The sequence below is a fragment of the Apium graveolens genome, chromosome 2 (assembly GCF_009905375.1).
Source record: "Apium graveolens cultivar Ventura chromosome 2, ASM990537v1, whole genome shotgun sequence".
Classification (NCBI taxonomy): Eukaryota; Viridiplantae; Streptophyta; class Magnoliopsida; order Apiales; family Apiaceae; genus Apium; species Apium graveolens.
In genome coordinates this window covers 32,001,736-32,025,469 of record NC_133648.1, presented here as the reverse complement: position 1 = coordinate 32,025,469, position 23,734 = coordinate 32,001,736, and the positions used below count along the sequence as shown (strand labels likewise).

At 36.1% G+C, this 23,734-nt stretch overlaps 2 protein-coding genes across 2 annotated transcripts; both read right to left on the bottom strand.

Moving 5' to 3' along the window:
- Window positions 1-6,375: 6,375 nt before the first annotated feature.
- Window positions 6,376-7,020, bottom strand: LOC141687487 (uncharacterized). The gene is made up of 2 exons (XM_074492783.1): window positions 7,005-7,020; window positions 6,376-6,812 (listed from the first exon to the last, which is right to left on the bottom strand). The coding sequence occupies exons 1-2, from the start codon at window positions 7,018-7,020 to the stop codon at window positions 6,376-6,378; spliced, it is 453 nt and encodes a 150-aa protein (XP_074348884.1).
- A 181-nt stretch (window positions 7,021-7,201) lies between these two features.
- On the bottom strand, window positions 7,202-8,974 carry LOC141707245 (cytochrome P450 86A1). The gene has a single exon (XM_074510292.1). The coding sequence runs from the start codon at window positions 8,940-8,942 to the stop codon at window positions 7,398-7,400; it is 1,545 nt and encodes a 514-aa protein (XP_074366393.1). The 5' UTR covers window positions 8,943-8,974; the 3' UTR covers window positions 7,202-7,397.
- Between the last annotated feature and the right edge of the window lie 14,760 nt (window positions 8,975-23,734).

Sequence of the window (23,734 nt, the reverse complement as noted above, 5' to 3'; positions counted from 1 at the left end):
CGGTGTTGCATTGCAAAAGGAGAGGACGCGCCTAGGCTCCAAGGACGCGCCCACCTTTGTGGGGGTGTTTTACGAAGGATGGTCTTATAATGAGAAGGTTTGGGAGCACATATCCAGGGCAGAGCGCGCCCAGGTATATGGGACGCGTCCACCATGGTGAAAGTATCTAGCATTTGTGGTCCTTTAGCAATAAAGGTTGGTACGCGCGTTCAGAGGTTTAGGACGCGTCCTTATGGGAAGTGAATGCTAGAGGTCAATATCAGTTGCATGAAGGACAAGACGCACCCAAGACAGATGACGTGTCCTTTGATGGAAAGATGAATGAAGATTGAATTTTTACTAATGTGTTTGTTGTAGGTATTTTTTGAAGAATTCCCTCCTTGAGTTGGTCAATGATGGGGATGTCCGTGAAAAGCTTGAAGGCCACCAGGGGTATGCCTGATGATTGAAGGCCTCCTCCTGTATTCAACGGGTGTCCTCATTGGGGATGTGGGGTTACCTTTGGTGTGTGCTTTGGGAGCTCTGTTCTTGTATTCAACGGGTGTCCTTGTTGGAGAACTTGGGAGTCATCCTGCACTTTGCACCCTAGAGCTTGGGATCACCTGTCCTATTATCTGGTGGGTTATTCTTATTCGGGGGATAGGGACGCGTCCGACATTTGGGGTGAACCGTGGCTATACCTGCGTCCGTAAATCAAGGGAGATAGATGTAGCGGATCGTTATCCTTGCGTAGGGAGATGCATTATCCGTGAAGTCCTACGATTACGGACGAGCCTTGGGCCTTCGCGGTTGGGCCTCATAGTTGGACATTCCTAAAGCTAGCGGAAGATGGATTCTGGATGGGCTTCTACCAGGCCTAGGAATAAGAAGTCTAAGCCTATTAGATTTCTTGTTCCCTAAGAACTATGTCAGACTTGATACCTATATAAAGGGTATGTAGGCACATTGAGAGGGGTAGGAAGTTGAGAGCTGAAAAGGAGCCACCACTTGCCCTAATCAATCTCAGCCACCAATTAACATACAACCACCACACACCGCTTGATTTTTCGGAGAAGAACCACTGTCATAGATCTTAATTCCGGCGAGAAACCTCGAACTTTGTTGTTACCAGATTTCTCCGTCAACACATGGTAATTCATCCATGATGATTGCCTTTTTTGTGGATTTAAGGCCAAGATCATTATTAACCATATTAACAGTCGTAAGAGCCCAACAATCACAATACTTTTTCTGAGTATTGAAAAAGTCTGTGCGGAATTGCCACGAAAGAGATTATACAGTCACCCTCTTTGGTCACATAAAATGCTTTTGGCAAATAAGTTGAGTGCACCGTACCATTTGTTTTATTGTAACGCTTGTCAAGTTCCATATAATTGTATATTCTTCAGTTGTATTGAAACTTTGGTTCATTTTCCTTTTTGGTAGATATATCTTCACATTGGATGTGCAACGTTACCCATATTGGCCAAACATAAAGCTCACTGCCACAAACTTGAACAGGTTTATAATTATGATAAATTTTGATATTATAAAGCATGTGGAAAATAAAAGTTGGCGTGTGAGTAATGGTTATAGGAATGTTATTATTATGTATGTCATGGATGTATTATGAAGCCAAGAAGTAGGGCTGAGCATTCGGTCGGTTCGGTCAGAAACTGAACCGAACCGAATTAACCGAAAACCGAATAGCTGATTTTTTTATAACAGAACCGAACTTACTTATAAACCGAACCGAAAACTGAACCGAATTATTTCGGTTTATTCGGTTCAGTTATAAAAAACCGAAATATTTAAAAATATTTTATTTCTACAAACACTAAAATTAAAAAATAAAATATATTAATGACCATTAACACAATTTAATAAAAAGGAGAAAAATAATTTGAGAAGTTAAATATGTAAATTATAATTAAAGTTAAACACTGTCACTAGAAAACTACAAATTAAAATATAAAAAATTTCACAACCACTCAATTTAATTTAAGTTTATATATAATTATAACATGCCTTTGAGACTCTTGTCGTCATTTTACACAAATATACTACAAAAGTTACGTTTATAACCACTGTACTCTCCGATTACTGCCAAGTTCATGTTATATTATATATAAAATGTAATTAAAAATATATGTGTGTATAATTCGGTTAATTCGGTTAAACCGAATTAATATTTTGAAAAACCGAACCGAACCAATTTTATTTCGGTTTAAACCGAAAAATCGAAATAACCGAATTTTTTTAAAAAAGTCAAACCAAACCGAACCGAAATTTTACGGTTCGGTTCGGTTTTTCGGTTTCGGTTCGGTTTTGCTCACCCCTACCAAGAAGAGTTAAACATCCATGAAATCCTCATAATCCTATATATGATACTGGATGGCTTAGCCATGGATAATGAAGATGAATTGTGAGTTTTCATTGATGCAAACCTTTGGTTCTATGATTGCAGTATGTATGATCTTTCATTTCATCTTCAGAAATGCTTTGAAAGATCATGTTATCGCGAGCACTCCAGTGTCCAGTTTGGGGGTAGTAATATTATGGTAGACAAAATCCATGATCATGGCCTCACATTTGTTTAAACGAAAATATTTGAAGTTGTAAAATATGGAACAAAATCCAACTTGGTAAGCCTGTTCTTGAATGTGCTGCACCATGTAAGCCATATTTTGTATAAGTTGCTACTCTTTAATATGTTGCGTCATGTAAAGCCATATTATGATAATGTTTAGAATAACTTCACATCGATCTTTCAGTATCACGGTCTACGCTAATTATATAATTCAGCGAAGTTTGAATGTTTCTCCATCACTGGATGTGTTTACTTTGATCAGCATAAAATTTTCCTCTTTCTATTATAGGTTTAATGATTGATGCATTGAAGTCATACTAAATATATAATATTCTTAATTATCTATTGGAGGCTTGGAGCAGAATGCTTAATAGAGCACCCGTGGCGCGGGGTCGAGTCGTGCATGAGGACACACAAATTGTCCAAATGGCTGGACAAGTGAAAAGAAAGCATTGGAGTGGACAGTTGAAAGTGTCTAGAGCCACTGTCCCGGGTCGGGGTTACTTTCCCACAAATTAATTTTTTAATAATACTTTGTTGCCAAAACTATACATGCATGTGATTAGGTGAGACTGTGAGTAGATATTGACAGTACCAATAGTTACAATATTTACTTTAAAATCGTAACGATTATATAAGCAGTAACATTTTTATTTCTATATATACCAATTTCTAAACCCTTATTATTTACACTTCTTACTTCAAAAAAATCTTAGCAAAAAATGAACCCACCTAATTCCCCATCTTCAATCCAAAATTCAAATTCTCAAAATATAAAACATTAATTTCCATATCCATATCCAAATCCCTATTTTCCAAATTCACAAAATTTAAACTTTAATTCTCAAAATTTGAATTCTCCATACCAATTTTCACCTTCTCAGAATTCTCAATTTCCATTTTCGTATCCTCAAAATTCGCCCTATCACTATCTATTTCCTCCAATTCCAAATTCACAATTTGAAACTCAACAAATACCAAATAATATTTAAAATTCTCCCGAAACACAAGTGTCGGTCTTTGTCCACGAAAATATTATTGATCTAAATGATGATTGTGAAGAAAACGAAGATGTACGAGAAAATATCGATCAGTGGAAGTGGGTTGAAGATAAACTCCTAATAAGTACGTGGTTGAATGTGTCAACCGATGCACTAATTGGTACTAATCAAAAGGCCGAAGCATTTTGGAATCAAATTGAACAATATTGCGGAGAAGAATCTCACGGTGTCATTAAGAGAGAGTTATGACAATTAAAAAAAGGTGGCAACGAATAAATGAAGGTGCTCAGAAATTTGGAGCGATATATGAAGAGGCTCAACGAACAGCCGGGAGCGGTACAAACTTGGACAATCTAATTGAGAAATCTCGCGATTATCATTTAACTAATTTTAAGAAGAATTCAAATTTTGAGCTTCATTGACGTGAGATTCGTAGACATCCTAAATGGAGACCTCCTCCAACTAGTGCAAGTTCTAAAAGAACTAAATTAAGTAGTTCTTGAGCTTACTCATCATAAGGAAATAACGATACGCCAACATCTGATGAATTTGAACTGTTTGTGGATTTCGTTTCAAATTCTGATCCATACTTTCAACAAAGGATTGATGCAGTGGGAAGAAAAGGTTTATCACCTTTACAAAAATGCACTGCAACGATGCGTATGTTAGCTTACAGTGTTTCTGCTGATGTTGTTGATGACTGTGTTCGTATTTGAGAGAGTGTTGTGTTTAAATTCTTGAAAAAATTCATATTCACTGTATATACGATATTTGAGAGTGAATACTTACGAAAGACGAACTCGAATGATGTGCAACATCTATTACAGATGGGTGAAACTCGTGACTTTCCTGGTATGATGGGAAATATTGATTGCATGCACTGGCAATGAAAAATTGTCCAAAAGTATGGAAGGGAATATTCATGAGTGGTCACAAAGGAGTTTCTACAATTATACATGAAGCAGTTGCTTCATCTAATTTATGGATATGACAAGTATTTTTTGGAGTTGTTGGATCAAATAATTACATAAATATTTTAGATCGGTCACCGGTATTTGATGATGTGCTATAAGGTCGTGCTCCGGAGGTAAATTTTACTGCCAATGGAAATAATTATAATATGGGATATTACTTAACAAATGGAATATATCCTGAATGGTTAACAATATTCGTTAAAAAAATACCTCGTCCACAAAGTGAAAAAAAAATTATTTGCAAAATATCAATAAAGCCAAATAAAAGACGTTGAACAAGCATTTGGTGTGTTACAGTCCCGTTTCGCAACTGTAGATGGTCCGGCACGCTTGTGGAACATAGCAGATCTTGGGAAAATCATGAGAGCATGCACATGCCACTCAATTTGGTCCACTTTAACCTATGATGATACAACAAATGGCTTACCGAAACCAAATTTAACGGAAAAACCTTTTATCCCGTATGAAATAAATGTCCAAAACAGTATGCATATGCGTGATAGACAGACACATCGTCAGTTAAAAAATGACCTCGTTGAGCATATCTCGCAGTTTCATAATAATAGTTAATTTTTTAAAACTATCACGTTTAAATTTAATGTATTTTTATTTCATTTTTTTAATAATATGATACATTTTCATTTCATTTTTTATCTTATTTAATTAACATACTTAAAATTTTAATCACTTTAATTTGATTATTATAGTTTTAAAATTATTATTTAATTTAGAATTTTAAACTAGTACAATCGAGTTATTTTTAGAAAATGAATAAATAAGTTTAATGCTCAAGTTAATAAACTAGTGTATAATCAATTTAGTACAATCAGTATGGGAGTATAAAATATTGTGTAAATTATTTTAAATAGTGTGCTAAAGTGACCCTGAATCGGAGACATACATGTATGTACTTCCTTTAGTGGGGTTATTTTTTTCTTACGTGAAGTAGAGAATAGGCTCAGCCTAAAACAGGCGCCATTGTTGTGGGTGCTCTTAGAACTGATAGCAACAAGACATGAACTGATCCACCTGGGTCCATATACAGTGTAGACTGCATGAACCTTGTAAAGTGAGATTTGCAGTTTGTAATATGAAAAAAACAGTATTTTTTTTGTAATAAAATATTCAATCTCTTAGACCTTATAACTGTCATCATTAAAAATGCTAATTTTAGTATATCTCGATTATAAAACTTAGTGCCCGTTTGGAAAATTTTAAAATAAGTAACTTATAATTTAAATTGAATAAGTGAGTGATAAGTGATAAGTTGATAAATGCTTATAAGTTATATAAGTGTTTGGATAATTTAACTTATAAGTCAGAATTGTTTTTATTTAAATAAATTAAAATAAATAATTTATATATATAATTATCTTAATTCTTATATTTTAAGTTAGATTAACATTTTAAAAATTATATTCTAAAATTAAAATTGATAAAAAAACGAAAAATCAAAAATAGGTTGAGAAAAAGTACGTCGTTACATTCAACTTATCAGCTTATAAGTTGTAAATTCAACTTATAAGTTGGGTCGACAAACACTCGTCAATAAGCTGTTACGGGCTTATAAGCCAATAAGCTGGCTTATAAGATTTCACAAACAGGAACTTAATTTAATTTACTACTTATTGAATACATATAGGTAAAAGAAACCAGTTCTTAGATCAGTTATTTCGGATGAGTAGTTGGGTGAGTTAATATGCATCTCGGGCAAAATTTTAAATCTAAGTACTAGTAATTTTTTTACACCAAAAACTCAATATTATTACTCATTCAAGTCAACTAACAAGATACTATTCAACTTAGTAGGAACATCATCCCTACTAATAACTCAGTCCGGAAATGAATATGACTCCCTAACCATTAGGTGGACAGCCCTATTAGCAGATATTCGGATAAATAACACTCGAATTGTGTTTAATTCACTCAGCATGCCTCTACATTCTTGAATGACTCGCCCAAACGGAGAGATCATTTTAGCATTACTATTGATTGTCTGTGTCACCACCAAACAGTCCGACTCAACAATCACCTCTGGCCAATTTCTTTCTTTTATCCAACCGAGTGCTTCTCTGATTGCAACTGCCTTTGCATACTCCGCTCGAACATGTTCTTTGAAACTTGCAGATCCGGCAATTATTAAAACTCCTGTAGAATTTCTAGCCACTGTACCAATGCCAAAAGCATTGTGATCACTAAAAATAGCAGCGTCAATTGTTACTTTGATTGTTGTATCCTGCTGTTTGACCCAAGAATGAGTTCCTTTATCTGAAACATGGTTAGGGAACCGTGATTTTACCGTAGTGACATTGGAATTTCTCCGGCTTCTGCCTTACTGACTCTACAATATTTTTTTATGTGAGGCTGCTTTTGATTCCAAACCAATTCATTTCGAACTTTTCAAATAGGCCAATATATCGTGGAAGTACTGGTAAATATTTTAGTTTATTGTTTACTCACCTCCCTCTTGACCCATGATGATTTTCAAGTTTCCGGGAATAAGTTACTTATTTTATCTCTTATTTATCGGATGAAACTTGCCACTGTGGAATAAAATGTATTTACATTTTTTAACTGGCAAAAGGAAATAATTCAATGGTGGTTTAGAGAAAACTGTCTGCTGCAGGATAGTAATACTGTTTGAAGGAGTGAGAGAATATTGAAATATAAATTGTATATTGATTATGTTTCTTTGTTGACATAAGGACCAAACTTATAGCAGTAACATTTTAGACAAAAACCAACCACCTTACTACATGTATCAAATTGAAACGAGAATGTATAATTTTTTTGAAATGACAAGAATATCCTTTAGCCAATCTCCTAAAGACAGAGACCAATACACCCTTCCACCTAAGAACACGTGGCAAGCTCCCGTGGATTCAAGTAGACCCGCAACCCATTCTTCATAAACAGGGTCAGTGACATTTTCTGTTCGACCCGGTGACCTGGAAGCGGTGATAGCCGGTAACGCAGCAGCACAGCTGAAGCTACAGATTTCATTTGTAAGTAAGCCAAGTCTTTTCCTAAACAAGTTCTGGGTCCAGCATTAAAAGCTACAAATTTGTACGCATCTTGAGGCGGTTCGAACCGGTCTTCTTCGGGTGAGAGCCACCTTTCCGGTTTAAACTCCATGCAGTCTTCACCCCATATACTCTTCATTCTTCCCATGGAATAAATCGAATAAGTCACCGTCGAACCGGCTGGAACGAATGTTCCGTCAGGCAAAACATCATCCGAGACGACGTACTTGAAATCCTGGGGCACCGAGGGATATAATCGGAGAGTTTCTGCAAGTGCAGCCTTGAGATAAATTAATTTATCTGCTTCATCGAAAATTATTGGCTCCTCTACCCATAATTTATGATCATTACCTCGTGTTTGTGATAAAACACGAGATAATTCGTTGATGATCTTCCTCTCGACGTCTGGATTGTTCATGACTAGCCAAAAGAACCAGCTCATTGCTACCGAAGAAGTGTCACGCCCTGCTAGAACAAAGTTAAGCGCCATGCGTTTTAGTACATGACTTGGAAATAATTTGCCATGCATATCTTTTTTCTTCATAAATCGAGATAATAAATCATCGGACGGATGTTCATTACGTGCAGTAATTGTATCCGTCATGTAATTTTCAACAATTTCAAGACATTTTTTCAATTTCAATTCGCCTCCAATTCCGAATAATTTCTTCAATCTCCATAAAAATTGCGGGTATAGTAAACGTTGCAGTGTAGCTTCTGTGGCCGAATCAAATGCTCTCGCAAACGGGTTATCTGGTAGACCTGGAGACAGAGTCTCCGGATCTTTACCAAACGTAAGTCCACAAATATTATCAAACGTCAACCTCAACAACAAATCTTGTAAATCCACAGATCGTCGATCTACGGATGCTTTTTCCAAAATCTTCCAAAACCGAGTTCTGATTGTTCTGCTAACCCACCTCGCCATAGCTTGTCGAAGTGTACGAGTAGTGAACTCCAGCGCTGCTGTTTTACGCTGAATCAGCCACGTTTCTCCATCACTATTAAAAATTCCTTGCCCTAAAAGATCATGAAAAGCCGTTTGCCATGTTGGACCTTTAGGGTAATTATCGAACCTAGTTCGAAGAATATGTTCAATGTTTTTAGGGTTGCATGTCACAGTATAAAACCCTTGTTTACGAGCAAAATAAGGTATTGCAATGGTAGTAGTTTGGTAAGTAGCAGCACTACCAGCTGCAAGGAGATTCTCAGCAACCCAATCATGGAAGCGTCTCCGATTCACGAACAGAACCGGGATGCTTCCAACAATCGGCCAGACTTTCGGACCGGATAGTTTAAGAGAGAGGGCGAAGAACCAGAAAAAATAAGCTGTAGTTGCAGCTACGAGACTGAATGTAATGAGTAGGGTTTCCATTTGATTTCAGGAGAGAAATGAAGAGTGTAATTAATTTGTGAGGGATGAGTGATGTTATATATGCAAATTTAGATATAAGGTTTTTATGATTACGTGCGGTTGGTTTAGGAAAAGTTGTTGAGAAATTCATAGAAGCGTGAAATTAATTAGTCGCTGAGTTGATAGAAACTCAACTGTATTCAACTCGAGCGAGCTTTCCGAGTATTATTTAAAATAAATATATCAGCAATATTTGTCCCTTGTTAATTATTTTACGACTGCGTGATTCCTATACTAACGAGAGGCTGTCTCAGGTTCTCAGAGAATATCCGGCGGCGTCTGTTTCTTTCACTCTTTTATTCGAAATTTGAGATTCTCAAATTACAGAAAACAAAGTTGAGGGAGATACGTTATCCACATATTGGATGAACATGCAAAGAAATATAGAGATCAGTAAAGGTGACGGAGATTATGAAAATGTTTAAAATAATGTAATCTATATTGACAGATAGATCTTGGCTTGTAGGACTTATTTATAAATTTTATATTAAACTTATAGAGATTTGTGTACATCTAATAATTTACACAAAATATATTGAGCGAGTATCTATTTATTTGAAGGCTTTTTTATTAATTTAGGGTTTTATTTGAAGGCTGCTATTTTACGTTTGTATATCATTTACAGTTTACACCACATGCCATTTAATGACATATGATTATTTAAATATAATTATTTAAATTTTTTGATAAGGGTAAATTGTGCATTGAAGAAGTGCTATAAAATTTATATATATTTTCTACACGTTCTACGCTATTGGAGATTTTCTTATAAAGAAATTTTAGGTAACCTTATTTCAAAAATCTATTTTAAAATTTTTACAAAATAATATAATTGAAATTTGTCAAGTTTTATTTTGTGGGTTCTAAGTCATTTTGATTTACACGTGTACATGCATAATTTCATCTTCTATGTGAAAAGTCATTAAATATGAACATTACATATTAGCATTTGGTGAATGTTTTTTAACCGTTTTGAAATATTTAGCATTTCTTTTTTATAAAATTAAGATAAGTAAACCAAAACTATATGATATATGTAATCTCAGCCATGAATGAGTGTATATAAACCGATCTAAACTCTAATACTACAAAAACTCTGTAAATATAAACTCATAAAAAGTTATCAAAAGTATTGATTCCTATATATAATTCATATTTAAATACGGTTACATATAGACGGACGTCCATAAATAAGTGATATATCTGGCACAAGGATTAATTATACTCGCATTTAGGGATTGTAAATATCTCTGCAGACTTGCTATTTTAGGGGTATCATGAACATTAAATAGATTAACAAATTAAGGTAGCATCATGAATGGTGCATGAATGAACAAGTCTTGAAGGCTACAGCTAGCAAGACTTGCTATTAAAAATAAAACCAACATGCATATTATATTTATTGAGAAATATAGTCTGGTATTTGAAGTAAACATTGATTTGTGAAGGAGGAGTTAGTTGGGGAACGGTTTACCCACATTGAGAAATTAAGTTGTTGTAGCAAAGCTTGGTAAACATGGATGTCAATGGAGTGGACAGTGTTTTTGACTCCATACTCATTTGCAGCTTCTTCTAGAATGATCCCTTATACACAATTATATGAATGTTTATCTGAACTACTGTTAATTTGATGTCGATTTCTTATTCTCCATAAGCAATCAACGACTACTTGCCCATTTACGCAATTAATCCATCTTGCATGAAGCACTCTGGCCGTAAACAAACAAGAAGAGTAGTTATCTCGAATCAATTTTCAAAATATTTATATTTATCATTTTTTTTAACGGCAAATTTATGTATGACGAGGGATCTCATCTCATTATCTAAAAAAATTCACCAGATATTCACATCAACTACCAGCACTTTGGAACGATTTTTCAAATCAACTATAAGCATTTAGGAACGATTTTAAAAACCGCTTGTGACTCTAGCATCCCTCAGAAAAGAGACTATGGAGGAACAAACAAAGAAGTGAGATTTTGACAAACAAAAAAAATGGGGTCCAGATTGAAGGATACCAGGCTTAGTACGTGAAACACCTTGCGTCTAACTCAACAAAACTGAAGTTTCAAGCCCAGATCAATTGATGTATAACTAGTTGTTGGGCCTCAGAATAGGATAAAAGAAGTGAAGATATTGTTGAAAAATATGTGTATAAGTCATATTTTTTAGCATTATGACTAAAAGATGTGTGACATATGATGATATTCTCTTAATAATGGAAATTATTATTTTCCATTAGAATTTGGCTCAAATATTATGGCATAAATTAATTTGATTTTGTTTCAGATTAATTGATATGGTGTATGTCTTGATATATTTAATCTAATTCTGTTTCAGATTATTTATGGAATAGAGTAGCTTGCAAGTAATACACCGATTCCATAATTAATGATATTTAATAATGGAAGAGAGTAGCACACAAGTCTATCTACACTTATATAAACACCACTAAGGCGTTAGGGTTAAACACACCAAAAACATATTCACCTCTAAATAAAAAACCCTACCTCTCTCTCTGTTGGTGATAGTTTCGTGCCCGTTCAAGCTCACTGAAGGTGCTCGTTATCCGTGACGCCGCTGCTACCTCGTTTTATCCTGGGAGGCTATCGACTCGCACATATGGTGAGAGGCGAAATAGCTTTAAGGAGACAGTTTCAACTGGACTCGAGGATCTCTCTTCTGCTTATATCTTTTATTTCTCTGTTTGATTTCGTTTACTCACGCACACACTTGTTTGATTTATATGTATTAATCGCAGATTGTATTCACAATCTTAAAGCTATTTATTTTTTATATATATACATCTGTGACTGATACATCTGTATTTGCTTGTTTGTTAAGTAACAGATCGATGGAAAACCAAACTGTGATTAACGCTCGAAACGTGATGGCAGATCCCAACGCACAGATCGCTGGATCTGATGGGGTTCACCAGCAGGCGATTAACCCTAACGCACAGATCGTAGTATCTGATGGGGGTCAAACACCTGTTGGACATGTGCCTTCGGGACATATGCCTATAGGACACACTGTTACTGGATAGTTTAGTGTGCCTCTTGGACAGATATCGGCAGGATTCACTCCTCCGATTATACCTGCGGTGCCTACTGGTGTGCATACACCTGTAGTACAGACGCACGTACCATCTGTTCCACATGCGGTGCCTGTTGCACCTGTTATTCCAACTGTGTCTACTGCACATGCTGAAAAACCTGAGAAGTTCAACGGAACGAACTTCAAATGTTGGCAACAAAAGATGCACTTTTATCTGACCACGTTGCATATGGATCGCTTCCTCAAGGAAGTACCACCGTTGCTCACTGCTGAGAGTAACGTGCAGACTGCGTATGCTGCTGATGCTTGGAAGCACTCCGACTACATATGTCGGAACTATGTGCTAAATTGTTTGTCTGACTCGTTGTATAATGTGTACAGCACGAAGCCAAGAACTAAGGACTTATGGGAGTCACTTGACCATAAGTATAAAACCGAGGACGCTGGGGCAAAAAAGTGGATTGTTGGCCTCTTTCTTGATTATAAGATGACAGACTCTAAGACCATGGTCAGTCAGGTGCAGGAACTGCAAATGATCATTCATGCTGAGAGAATGATCATAAGTGAGTCTTTCCAAGTCGCTGCTATTATTGAAAAGCTTCCACCTGGATGGAAAGATTTCAAGAACTATTTTAAGCACAAGCGAAAGGAGATGTCTATGGAGGATCTTATTGTTAGACTTCGTATTGAAGAAGACAACAGAGGGTCTGAGAAGAAAGTTAATGTTGTCACTGAGAAGGCAAACATGGTGGAGCATGCTCAAATCTCCAAGCCCAAGAAGACTAGTTCTGGTAAAGGGGCAAAGCTGGCACCCAAGGGAGGGATTTCGAAGTCGAAATTTCAAGGGAAGTGCTACAACTGTGATAAGGTTGGTCATAGGTCTTCTGACTACTAGAAGCCCAAGAAGCCCAACAAGAAGAAAGAAGCAATCATGGTTGATAATATCTCCAAGGAGATGGGTGATATAGACCTCTGTGCTACGGTCTCTGAAGTGAACCTGGTCGATTCTAATTCGCATGAATGGTGGATTGATACTGGTGCTACTAGGCATGTTTGCTCAGACAAGGCGATTTTCTCTAGACTCAAAGCTTCCAATGCTGGTGAGAAGCTCTATATGGGGAATTCAGCAACTTCTACCATTGAGGGTGAAGGCACGGTGATCTTGAAGATGACCTCTGAGAAGAATCTGACTTTGAAGAATGTACTTTATGTGCCTGATATTCGCAAGAACCTTGTGTCTGGTTCTCTGTTGAATAAACATGGCTTTCGAATTGTAATAGAGTTAGATAAAGTTATTTTGTCTAAGAGTGGTATGTTTGTAGGCAAGGGTTATGTAACCGATGGGCTTTTTAAGCTCAATGTGATGTTCGTTAAGGACGATAATGAAATGAAGAATTCTTCTGCTTACATGCTTGAGTCTCCTAATTTATGGCATGCTAGATTATGACATGTATATTATGACACTTTACGACGTTTAAGTGCAAAAGAATACATACCAAAACTCACTATTGATTCAAAACATAAGTGTGAGACTTGTGTTGAGGCAAAATTAACGAGATCATCATTTAAACGTGTGGAAAGGAACACCAAAGTGTTAGACCTAATACATAGCGACATATGTGATTTAAAATTCGCTCCAACAAGAGGAGGAAACAAGTATTTTATTACATTCATTGATGATTGTACAAAATACTGCTATGTATATTTGTTGAAAAGCAAAGATGAAACTATAGATAAATTTAAAATCTATAAAGAAGAAGTTGAGACACAACAAACTGAGAAAATCAAAACGATACGAAGTGATCGTGGAGGTGAATATGTTGTACCATTTGGGGAATTCTGTTCACAACATGGTATAATCCATGAGGTCACTGCACCATACTCCCCTCAGTCAAATGGTGTGGCTGGAAGGAAGAATCGCACTCTGAAAAAGATGATGAATGCGATGTTGTTAAGCTCTGGGCTTCCACAATCGATGTGAGGAGAAGCCATCTTAAGCGCAAATAATATTTTAAATATTACGATGCGCAAGAATAAGGATGTAAGTCCTTACGAAATGTGGAAGAAAAAGAAATCAAGTTACCAACACCTGAAAGTGAGGGGGTGCCTTGCAAAGGTACTGATCCCTACACCGAAGAAGGTGAAGATAGGTCCTAAAATTGTGGATTGTATCTTCATCAGATATTCTCCACACAGTACTGCATATCGGTTTCTTGTTCATGAATCCAAGATTCCTAATATTCAAAAGAATACCATTATGGAATCAAGGAATGCCTCATTCTTTGAGATGATGTTTCCCTGTAATTTAGGAAACCAACAACCTATGACGTCTAAACGATCTCATGAGTCTATAGATGACAATAATAAGAGTGACAAAAGTGAAGACGAAAATGTGGGGGTAGTGAGAAGGAGCAAAAGACAACGAACGGAGAAATCATATGGGTCTAATTTTATGACCTATTTGCTCGAAGAAAGTGACCCGAAAACCTATAAGGAGGCGGTTACCTACATGAAAAGAGGCCATCAAGAATGAAGTTGATTCAATTATGCAGAATCATACTTGGGAATTAGTGGACTTGCCAACTGGTTGCAAACTATTAGGTAGCAAGTGGGTTTTCAAGAAGAAGTTGAAAACTGATGGCACTATCGATAAGTATAAGGCTATACTTGTAATTAAAGGATACAAGAAACAAAAAGGCCTTGATTACTTTGATATATATTCTCCTGTAACGAGAATAACATCCATAAGGATGATGTTTGCTATCGCTGTATTGCGTAATCTAACTGTACATCAAATGGATGTGAAAACAGCTTTCCTAAATGGAGACATAGATGAGGAAATCTATATGGAAAAACCTGAAGGGTTTGTCGTCCCTGGACAAGAAAGGAAAGTCTGTAGATTGGTGAAATCATTGTATGGTTTGAAGCAAGCACCTATGGAATGGCATGAAAAATTTGATGAGGTCGTGCTAGCCAATGGCTTCAAAATCAATGAATGTGATAGTTGTGCCTATTACAAGGATAACGAGAGTGGCTATGTCATGATGACACTATATGTAGATGATCTACTTATTGCCGAAAGCAATGATAAAGTGATCAAATCTACAAAGGACATATTGAAATCAAGATTCGACATGAAAGACATGGGACTAGCAAATATAATTATGGGAATTCAAATTTCTAGAACATCAGAGGGTCTCGCATTAAGTCAACCACATTATGTTGACAAGATCCTTGAGAAGTTTCTTAAGGATGACTTTGAGAAAGCTAGGACACCTGTGGATATGACTTTGCACCTATCCAAGAACAAAGGTGTAGTTGTTTCCCAATTGGAATACTCGAGGATAATTGGTAGTCTGATATACCTCATGAGATGTACAAGACCAGACATTGCATACTCAATTAGCAAGTTGAGTAGGTTTACGAGTAATCCGGAAGCTGATTATTGGAAAGCGAACATAAGGGTACTAAGGTACTTGAGGGGAACTCGAGACTATGGACTGCACTATGGCAGATACCCAGCAGTATTAGAAGGATATAAGGACATAAATTGGATATCTAGTAAGAAAGCACTTAGGTCTACGAGTGGCTATATGTTTACATTAGCTGGAGCGGGAATATCATGGAAATCCTCAAAATAAACGGTGATAACTCATTCCACGATGGAAGCTGAGTTTGTGGTACTAGATAAATGCGCCAAAGAGGCTGAATATCTACGTTAGTTTTTGGAGGATATTCCAAGATGACCAAAGCTTGTAACTGTAATAGGGATTCACTGTGATAGTCAATCCGCTATTGGAAGATCACAGAGCATGATGTATAATGGAAAGTCTCGTCATATACGACGACGACACAGTTCCATTAGACAATTGATCTCAATCAGAATTATCACTATTGACTATATACCGTCAAAAGATAATATCGCGGATCCACTAACCAAAGGGTTATCAAGAGAAGTGGTTGAGAAATTATCGAGAGGGATGGGCCTTAAGCCTATTGCCTAACGGCATCATGGTGGACACCCAACCATTACTGACTGGAGATCCCAAGAACTTGGTTCAATGGGACAACTAAATCATGATGACCAAATTACTGTGGGGGTAACCCCTGTCCTGTTCCTATGATGAGGAAACAGTGAGACCCGTAAGGTACGAGGTTAAGCTTTGAGTTTTTAATGATCTTTGATGAATACATGAAGTTCAGGTATGAACGCATGGAATTTAGTTGAGTAAACGCGGGTTACTCTATAAGATAAAGATCACCTATGTGGGAGAGAAGTGATGCCGCTTCAAAGGAGAATTGCGAGGCATAATTCTTTAGAAACTCCTGCAGAACCAGGACGATGTTCCATGGCCAAAATGGACATACTCATAAGAGCTGAACGATTCAGAAATGATATAGTGATAAGTATATCATCGTTTACACAAACGGTCGAATAGTTCAGGGACAAACATGTCTACTGTCTACCAGTAAAGTCAGTATGCTTACTCGAGCGGAGGTTCAAGGAGCATTCTCTACCTATCGTATGTTATATCTGATCGAAGAAACTATCACCAAGTCAAGCCTTGTGTTTGTCTGTCTTTCTGGTGTGTGCTACTAAGATCACCAATCTCACCCATGTGGGGGATTGTTGGAAAATATGGGTATAAGTCACATATTGGTAAGTCATATTTTTGAGCATTATGACTAAAAGATGTGTGATATATGATGATATTCTCTTAATAATGGAAATTATTATTTTCCATTAGAATTTGGCTCAAATATTATGGCATAAATTAATTTGATTTTGTTTCAAATTAATTGATATGGTGTATGTCTTGATATATTTAATCTGATTCTGTTTCAGATTATTTATGGAATAGAGTAGCTTGCAAGTATTACACCGATTCCATAATTAATGATATTTAATTATGGAAAAGAGTAGCGCACAAGTCTATCTACACCTATATAAACACCTCTAAGGTGTTAGGGTTAGACACACCAACAACATATTCGCCTCTAACCACAAAACCCTACCTCTCTCTCTGTTGGTGATAGTTTCGTGCCCGTTCAACCTCGTTGAAGGTGCTCATTACCCGTGACGCCGCCGCTACCTCATATTATCCTGGGAGGCTATCAACTCGCACATACGGTGAGAGGTGAAATAGCTTTAAGGAGACAGTTTCAACTGGACTCGAGGATCTCTCTTCTGCTTATATCTTTTCTTTCTCTGTTTGATTTCGTTTACTCACGCACACACTTGTTTGATTTATATGTATTAATCGTAGATTGTATTCACAGATATTAGATAGGACTAGGGGATAGGAATTTGTAAATTAACAACCGAATAAAGGCCTAATTATAAGGGAAAAAGCCCAATTGGGACTCCCTATAAATAGAGCATATTTTCCCTACTTGTAAAAGGTTGGAAAAATAAATATCAATAAAGAGTATTATTCCTCACATAAACATGGCTCATATTTAGGGTCATCATTTGGAGCTAGAAGGAGCTCTTAAATTTGATACTCCAACATGATTATTGAAGAAGAAGATCCAGAGAAATGTGGAAACACCGATGAGATCCAAACCATTTAAAAATCAAAGCATATTAATCCAGCAGATAAGAGAAAGCACCATCGACCCTCAAGCCAATACGGCTGTTTCCGGTGGAGGATAACCCCCCACCTGAGGGCTCTCAGGTGCAGAAACCACCTGTCAAACAAAAAAGGAGAGTCACTAAAGATACTCGTTCTCGTATTCTAACGGAAAAAGGAAAGCAGGTGCTCTCCAGTGATGCTAGGTTGCATTTACAGAAGTTAAAGCATAGGAAGCTTCTACGGGAGCAGGAGATAGAAGGTACGGAAGGTTCAGATGAAGAACTTAAGATGTTAGAGGCTGAAACCAAAAGACTGGAAGCAAAACTAGAGAAAATAAGAGAAATTCAGCGTTTGTAGCAGGAGTTAAAATAAGCGTCGATTAAGGAAGCTGGTGATGAAGAGCTTGGATATGTGGAACTATCGGAGGATGATGAAGATTACTATTATGATGAGGAAGAAGTATCTACTGAGTCTATATATTCCAGACCTCGACGCCCCAGGACAGTTTCTTTAGGGGGTACCCCGCAAGGGTCGATGTCAACAGACTCGATATCACAGGAGAAATTCCTCAAAATGCAGGAAGATATGGCTCAGTTGCGTGACTTAGTCAAAATGCAGGAAGATATGGCTCAGCAGAATGCCCTATCTCGAAGCATTGAAAAAGCTAAGATAGACAGGACTCTGAAAACTCCGGCGCTCGATCAATTTGATGGATCAACTGACCCATCGGGATTCCTTAACACCTTTGATGGTCGAATGGCATTCTACGGAAACTCAGAAGTCGCCCGTTGCCAATTCTTCTCTACATGCTTACAGGGCACAGCCCTACGTTGGTATAACAATCTCCCATCTAGGTCAATCGACTCCTGGACTACATTGAAGACTAAATTTCATACAAGATTTTCAAGCAACTATAAAGGGGGTAAGATCATAACATCTTTGATTACGATGCGTCAAAGGCCTAGAGAATCCTTGAGAAGTTATTTAGGTCACTTTCGTCAAGCTATATATGAAATAACAAACCTAGAAGAGCCTTTGGCAGTAAACTATTTAGCAGCAGGCATTGATGGAAGCCGACATGGCATTCTGCTAAAAGAGCTCATAGAAAAACATCCCCAACATCTTCATGCCGCTTTTCAGATTGTTGAACATCGAATGACACTCCAAGAAGCAGTGGGAAGAATAAGATATCCACGACGCTCTAACTACAAGTATGACAGGACAAGAACTCATAGCCCCCGGAACCTGAGATCTCGGAGATATGACTCCAAATCCCCTCGACGTTCATCGCCGAGAAGGGATGTTAGAAAGGAGGAGTTCTGAAGCCCGAGAGGTCAAGAATATCAACGATGGTCCATCTCAGATAGAAAATGGCAGCCCCATGACAGAAAAGACAAAGAGTTTACCAAACTCACAGTCGACAAAGCAACAATCTTGGAAATTTTAAAAACAAAACCTGACTTTCGACCCCCGAGGCCGATGAAGCCAGGACGTCCTCCGAGCTCTCGATATTGTGACTATCATGAAGATATGGGACACACTACAGAACAATGCTACCAATTAAGCAATCTCATTGAATCCAAAATCAGAAAAGGCCATTTTGTACATTACATCGAAGGACAGTTCAAACTCAGCAAAGATGCTAACTGCTGGTAACACATTCTACCTTTAGTGGCTAATCAAGTTTTCATTCAATATATATACTTCATGTTTAAAATGAAACAATATTTTAAGAGATAAAATTAAACAAATATAATGTGTACATCGTATGTATTTGATTACGTAATATTTTTCATAAATACCATGATTTGACAATGATAAATATTAAGTGATAAGCTTTTAATTTTTCTCGAATTTTTTAAACCATTTTTATTCACTTTTTGATTTTTATCACTCAGCAAGTTTTCTTAACAGTTGGGGGAATACTACCTTGATAGATTTATAATAATTTACTAGTCAGTATCAACCAAAATAACACATCGAGAAAAGATAATACTCTTATATATACAATAACCAATTGAACTTTCTATTAGTATAAGATATTTTAGGATGTGCACAAAAATAAATTCATGCACGTTCGGCTCAAATCGGACAATATTATAATATTGTGGAATTAAGATTTCTTGCGGCCAAATAAATAGTATAAGAGACTAAGATTCGGAAGCTGGATCTTTGGGGAGTAATGGGATTCGGTTGTTGGATGTTCCGGTTGTTGTAAAGGCTATCGGAGATCTGTTGGGTGCCTTCTGTCAAAAGTCTTCTTGATGGTATGTTCAAATAGCGAGTTCTGTAAGGTAAACTGTGGCGGTGCAAGATAGAGTTGAGCATTCAGTCGGTTCGGTTTGGACCGACCGAATAGACCGAAAAACCGAATTATCATTTTTTCTTGTACTGAACCGGACCGAAATTATATTATGGACCAGACCGAACCGAACTGAAATAATTCGGTTTGGTCCAATTTTAGACTGAGTGAACCGATTTTAAAAAAAATGTATTAAATTTTAAACCAAAAAAACTAAAATTAAAAATATTATTAAAATAAGGGATTATGTAGAGTTCTAAAAGTGAATAAATAAAATTATAAATTATAAATTAAGATTATTAATTTTAAGATATATGTAAAATATATTTAATATAAAATTATAGTATTTATGATTTGGTCTATTCGGTCCGGACCAAAATATTTTATAAAAGAACCGCAACAAACCGAATTTAATTTCGGTGTATTCGGTCACCGACACTACACCATATCTGGCCTGTAGCAACAATTTTTTTGGTGCTACAAGCATAAAATGTTACCTAAACTCACTAAAATTTGATTTGAGGTAACATTTTATGTTTATGTTACAGTAGGGAATGTTAGATGTTACCATAGACATGATGAAATTGCTATTGTAACACAAAAGATGGGTGTTAGCATTGATATTATAATTAGTTTTACCATATAACTAGATATTTTGGTGGAATTTCAATTTTTCCCAAATTTTAATCAAATTTTGTGCGGTCCAGAAGATAAAATTTGACCCGCTCATTTTTCCTAAAATAAAATAAAATAGTCGATATACACACTCTCAAGCACTCATTTCACTTAAAACTCTCAAGCACTCATCTTCAACATCTCTTGGAGATTAGGGTTCGAAATTAGGTTTGTCAATTGGGTCAGAGCTTGGAGCTTGGAGATTAGGGTTTATTAATTAGGGTTCTCAGTCGGGTTAGAACCTGGATCTTAAAGCTTGGAGATTAGGGTTTATGTTTGTAGAAATTGGGGTTTTTTCTTGTAGTAATTTGGGGCTTTCTTCAGGTAGGCTCTAATTTTCTTGTGTGATTTATCTTTTTGTATACATGATGTTGAGTGTTACAATACATAGAGTGTGGCTCTGGTGCATATGTTTTTATTCTTTTGGTGTGAGGGCTGAAGTTTTTTGTGGAGAAGGGAATGTGACTATGACTTGAGAGAGGGAGAGAGATTGGTTGTTTTCTCATTTTATTTTTCCACTATATATCCATGTGAATGTCTTTATGTATATGAATGTTTATATCCTTCTTGAGTTTGTATTCTATGTAAGAGGTACTGCCATTCTTAGGAAAAGAAACTGGACATCTTTTTATTTTTTACAATGAAATAATTGATTTCGATATTAGTTGCTGTGATTACCAAAATAAATGTGATTTTTAATATATACTTAACAAACAAACTAAAATAAATAATTTAATAGTTTAGTGTTTCTTTTGTGAAATGATGTGCCATGACTGCTAATGAAATTAGTATTATGAGTTACAAAAAATGAAATATGACACTTTAATTCCCAAAATTTGCCTGGATGTCTAATCAGTTCTAACTCCTGTTGCAGGTCCTTGTGAAAAATGTATGTGTGGATCCCGACGAATCAGTTAGCGATCATGTTGATATGTTGATACAGCGACAGCGTGTGAAAAATTGTACTTGCAGATTGATTTTGTTTGGACTCCAAAATAGTACATTATGTAAAGAAGCCGTCATCACCATTACAGACTTGGTCACCAAATTGGCCGCCACCACAACTATAATTAAATCTCTGTGAAGTGTATGTATGTTTATGTATTTCATCTCCAACATTAAGCTGCAAAAGTTTCTTAATATGAAAGTTTAAATTCTACTTACACTTTTTTTATTCTTTTCAGCCATCCTGTATCCTTTTTTCTTTTTGTTAAATATATTTCACATTCTTTCAAGACATGGAACTAACTACTTAACTTTGTGTTTGCGGAATTAATGTGATTTGATTGTGAGAAGAAAATAAAGTTGAAACTTGAAAGTAAACATGAAGTACCACAAATGCAGGACTGAAGTTTTGAAAGCAATTACCAATGTCTCAGGTTCTGCTCAATTCTTTATTTCTCCTGAATAAGAACAAGGCTAAGTAGTCTCTATGTGTGCGCGACACAATTATAGATTGACTGAATTGTACCTGCAGGAGGGGATCATGTCTCTGCAAGTGTTACGAGCAAAGTTTTTACAATCATAGGAGATGTAGATCAAGTGTTGGTGATATCTAAAGTGAGGAAAGGAGGGAAAAGAGCAGAAATCATTAGTGTCGGACCATCAAAGAAAGAAAACTAAGAAACAACAGACCTAAAAGTCTGGGGGAGTCTGGTAGCATCTACTTATATTTTTGCAGCTTCTTGGGGAGTCTGGTAGCATCTACTTATATTTTTTCTACCATTAAAAGATTTGTGTTCATCCTTTAGTCAAGTTTAACATTCATATAATGACTTCGCACTACATATTTTTGCTTGTGCTAAGATTCTATGCTCTGCTGTATGCATTGCTTTACGAGGCATTACAAGCCTGAAAGAGTTGCAGATTTTCTCTAGTAAGCTCACTGATTATGGTGTCATCTTCTTAAAAGGTACTTAGTTATGATTTACTCATCTTCATCTATAAATTATAATCTGCTATAGAAGCATGGATAGTGCAGGGTCTTGGTATTGCCACATCAGTTGTGATTTTGTCTCAGTGTTTTCATTTTGCACAAATATGAAATCATCCTTATTTTACAGTCTTCATAAGTATTTTCAATTTTATCCCTTTGTGCACCTTCCCATTTTTTTTATTAATTTTCCAATTATCTTTCAACTTCTCATTCCTCTTTTTGGTATAAATGGGAACTATGCCCCAGATTTTTCCATGGAAAGACGGTGTTTATATATTAATTCAGTAAAATAATACTACTGTCCTTCATTTGCCCATTTATGCTAATCAAATTTGGAGTAGATAACTAATATAAAACTATTTTCCTTCATTTGCCCATTTATGCTTATCAAATTTGTAGTGGGATAAAAGAATGGTTCTTTTAAATGAACTGTTAAATTATGATGCCTTTGCGCCTATATAAATGCTGACATACTCAGGGTATGTGTTTATTTTTCATGAAATTATCTTTAGACTAGTACCTAAACGTCCTCTGGAACTAAAATTGTTAAATTATTTTGATAATGTCATTGTTATATCAACTTTATAATTGTAATGATTTGGTTACAGGTTCAACTTATAGCTCAGGAGTAGGAGATATTTTGAACTTGGTACATAGGAACTCTTTACCCACATATATTGTTCCCCTTACTCTAAGTGTGTGCACACTTTTTTATGTTCTTGTTCTAGTGTCTAAATAACTTTGAGTCTTTGACCAATTTTATCTTAGAAGCATATGCAGTACCAAAATGGATTTTCGACACTTGCCTCAATAAATTTACTAAATTTTCTACTTTCCTTGATGTGCGGAATCTTACTAGGAGAAAGACTCAGCTTTATAAAAGCAATTCACTTTGTGTACAACATCCTAATTAGCTTTGATTTCAGACTGGGTGAACAGATTTTCCAATGTCGACGATACTGCTGTAGAGATAGCTGGAAACACTGGTTTTTGGGTAAGAGTGCTTCTCTAGAAATTTCCAGTTACATCAGTCTAAACGGATTCTGGTCGCTGAAATTACCATGTACTAACACAAGTCTAGCGCTCCCTTTTTGTGAATATTACAGCTACAGTTTTAAAACACAATTTTTTTCTAAGCAAATGTTGGTTTCTAGTTTGTAGCCTCTCCTGCAATTAATGATATATAAGTAGTATATGAATATATTTG

Coding starts and splice junctions, on each gene's coding strand:
- LOC141707245 (XM_074510292.1), bottom strand. CDS start 8,942: ATGGAAACCCTACTCATTACATTCAGTCTCGTAGCTGCAACTACAGCT.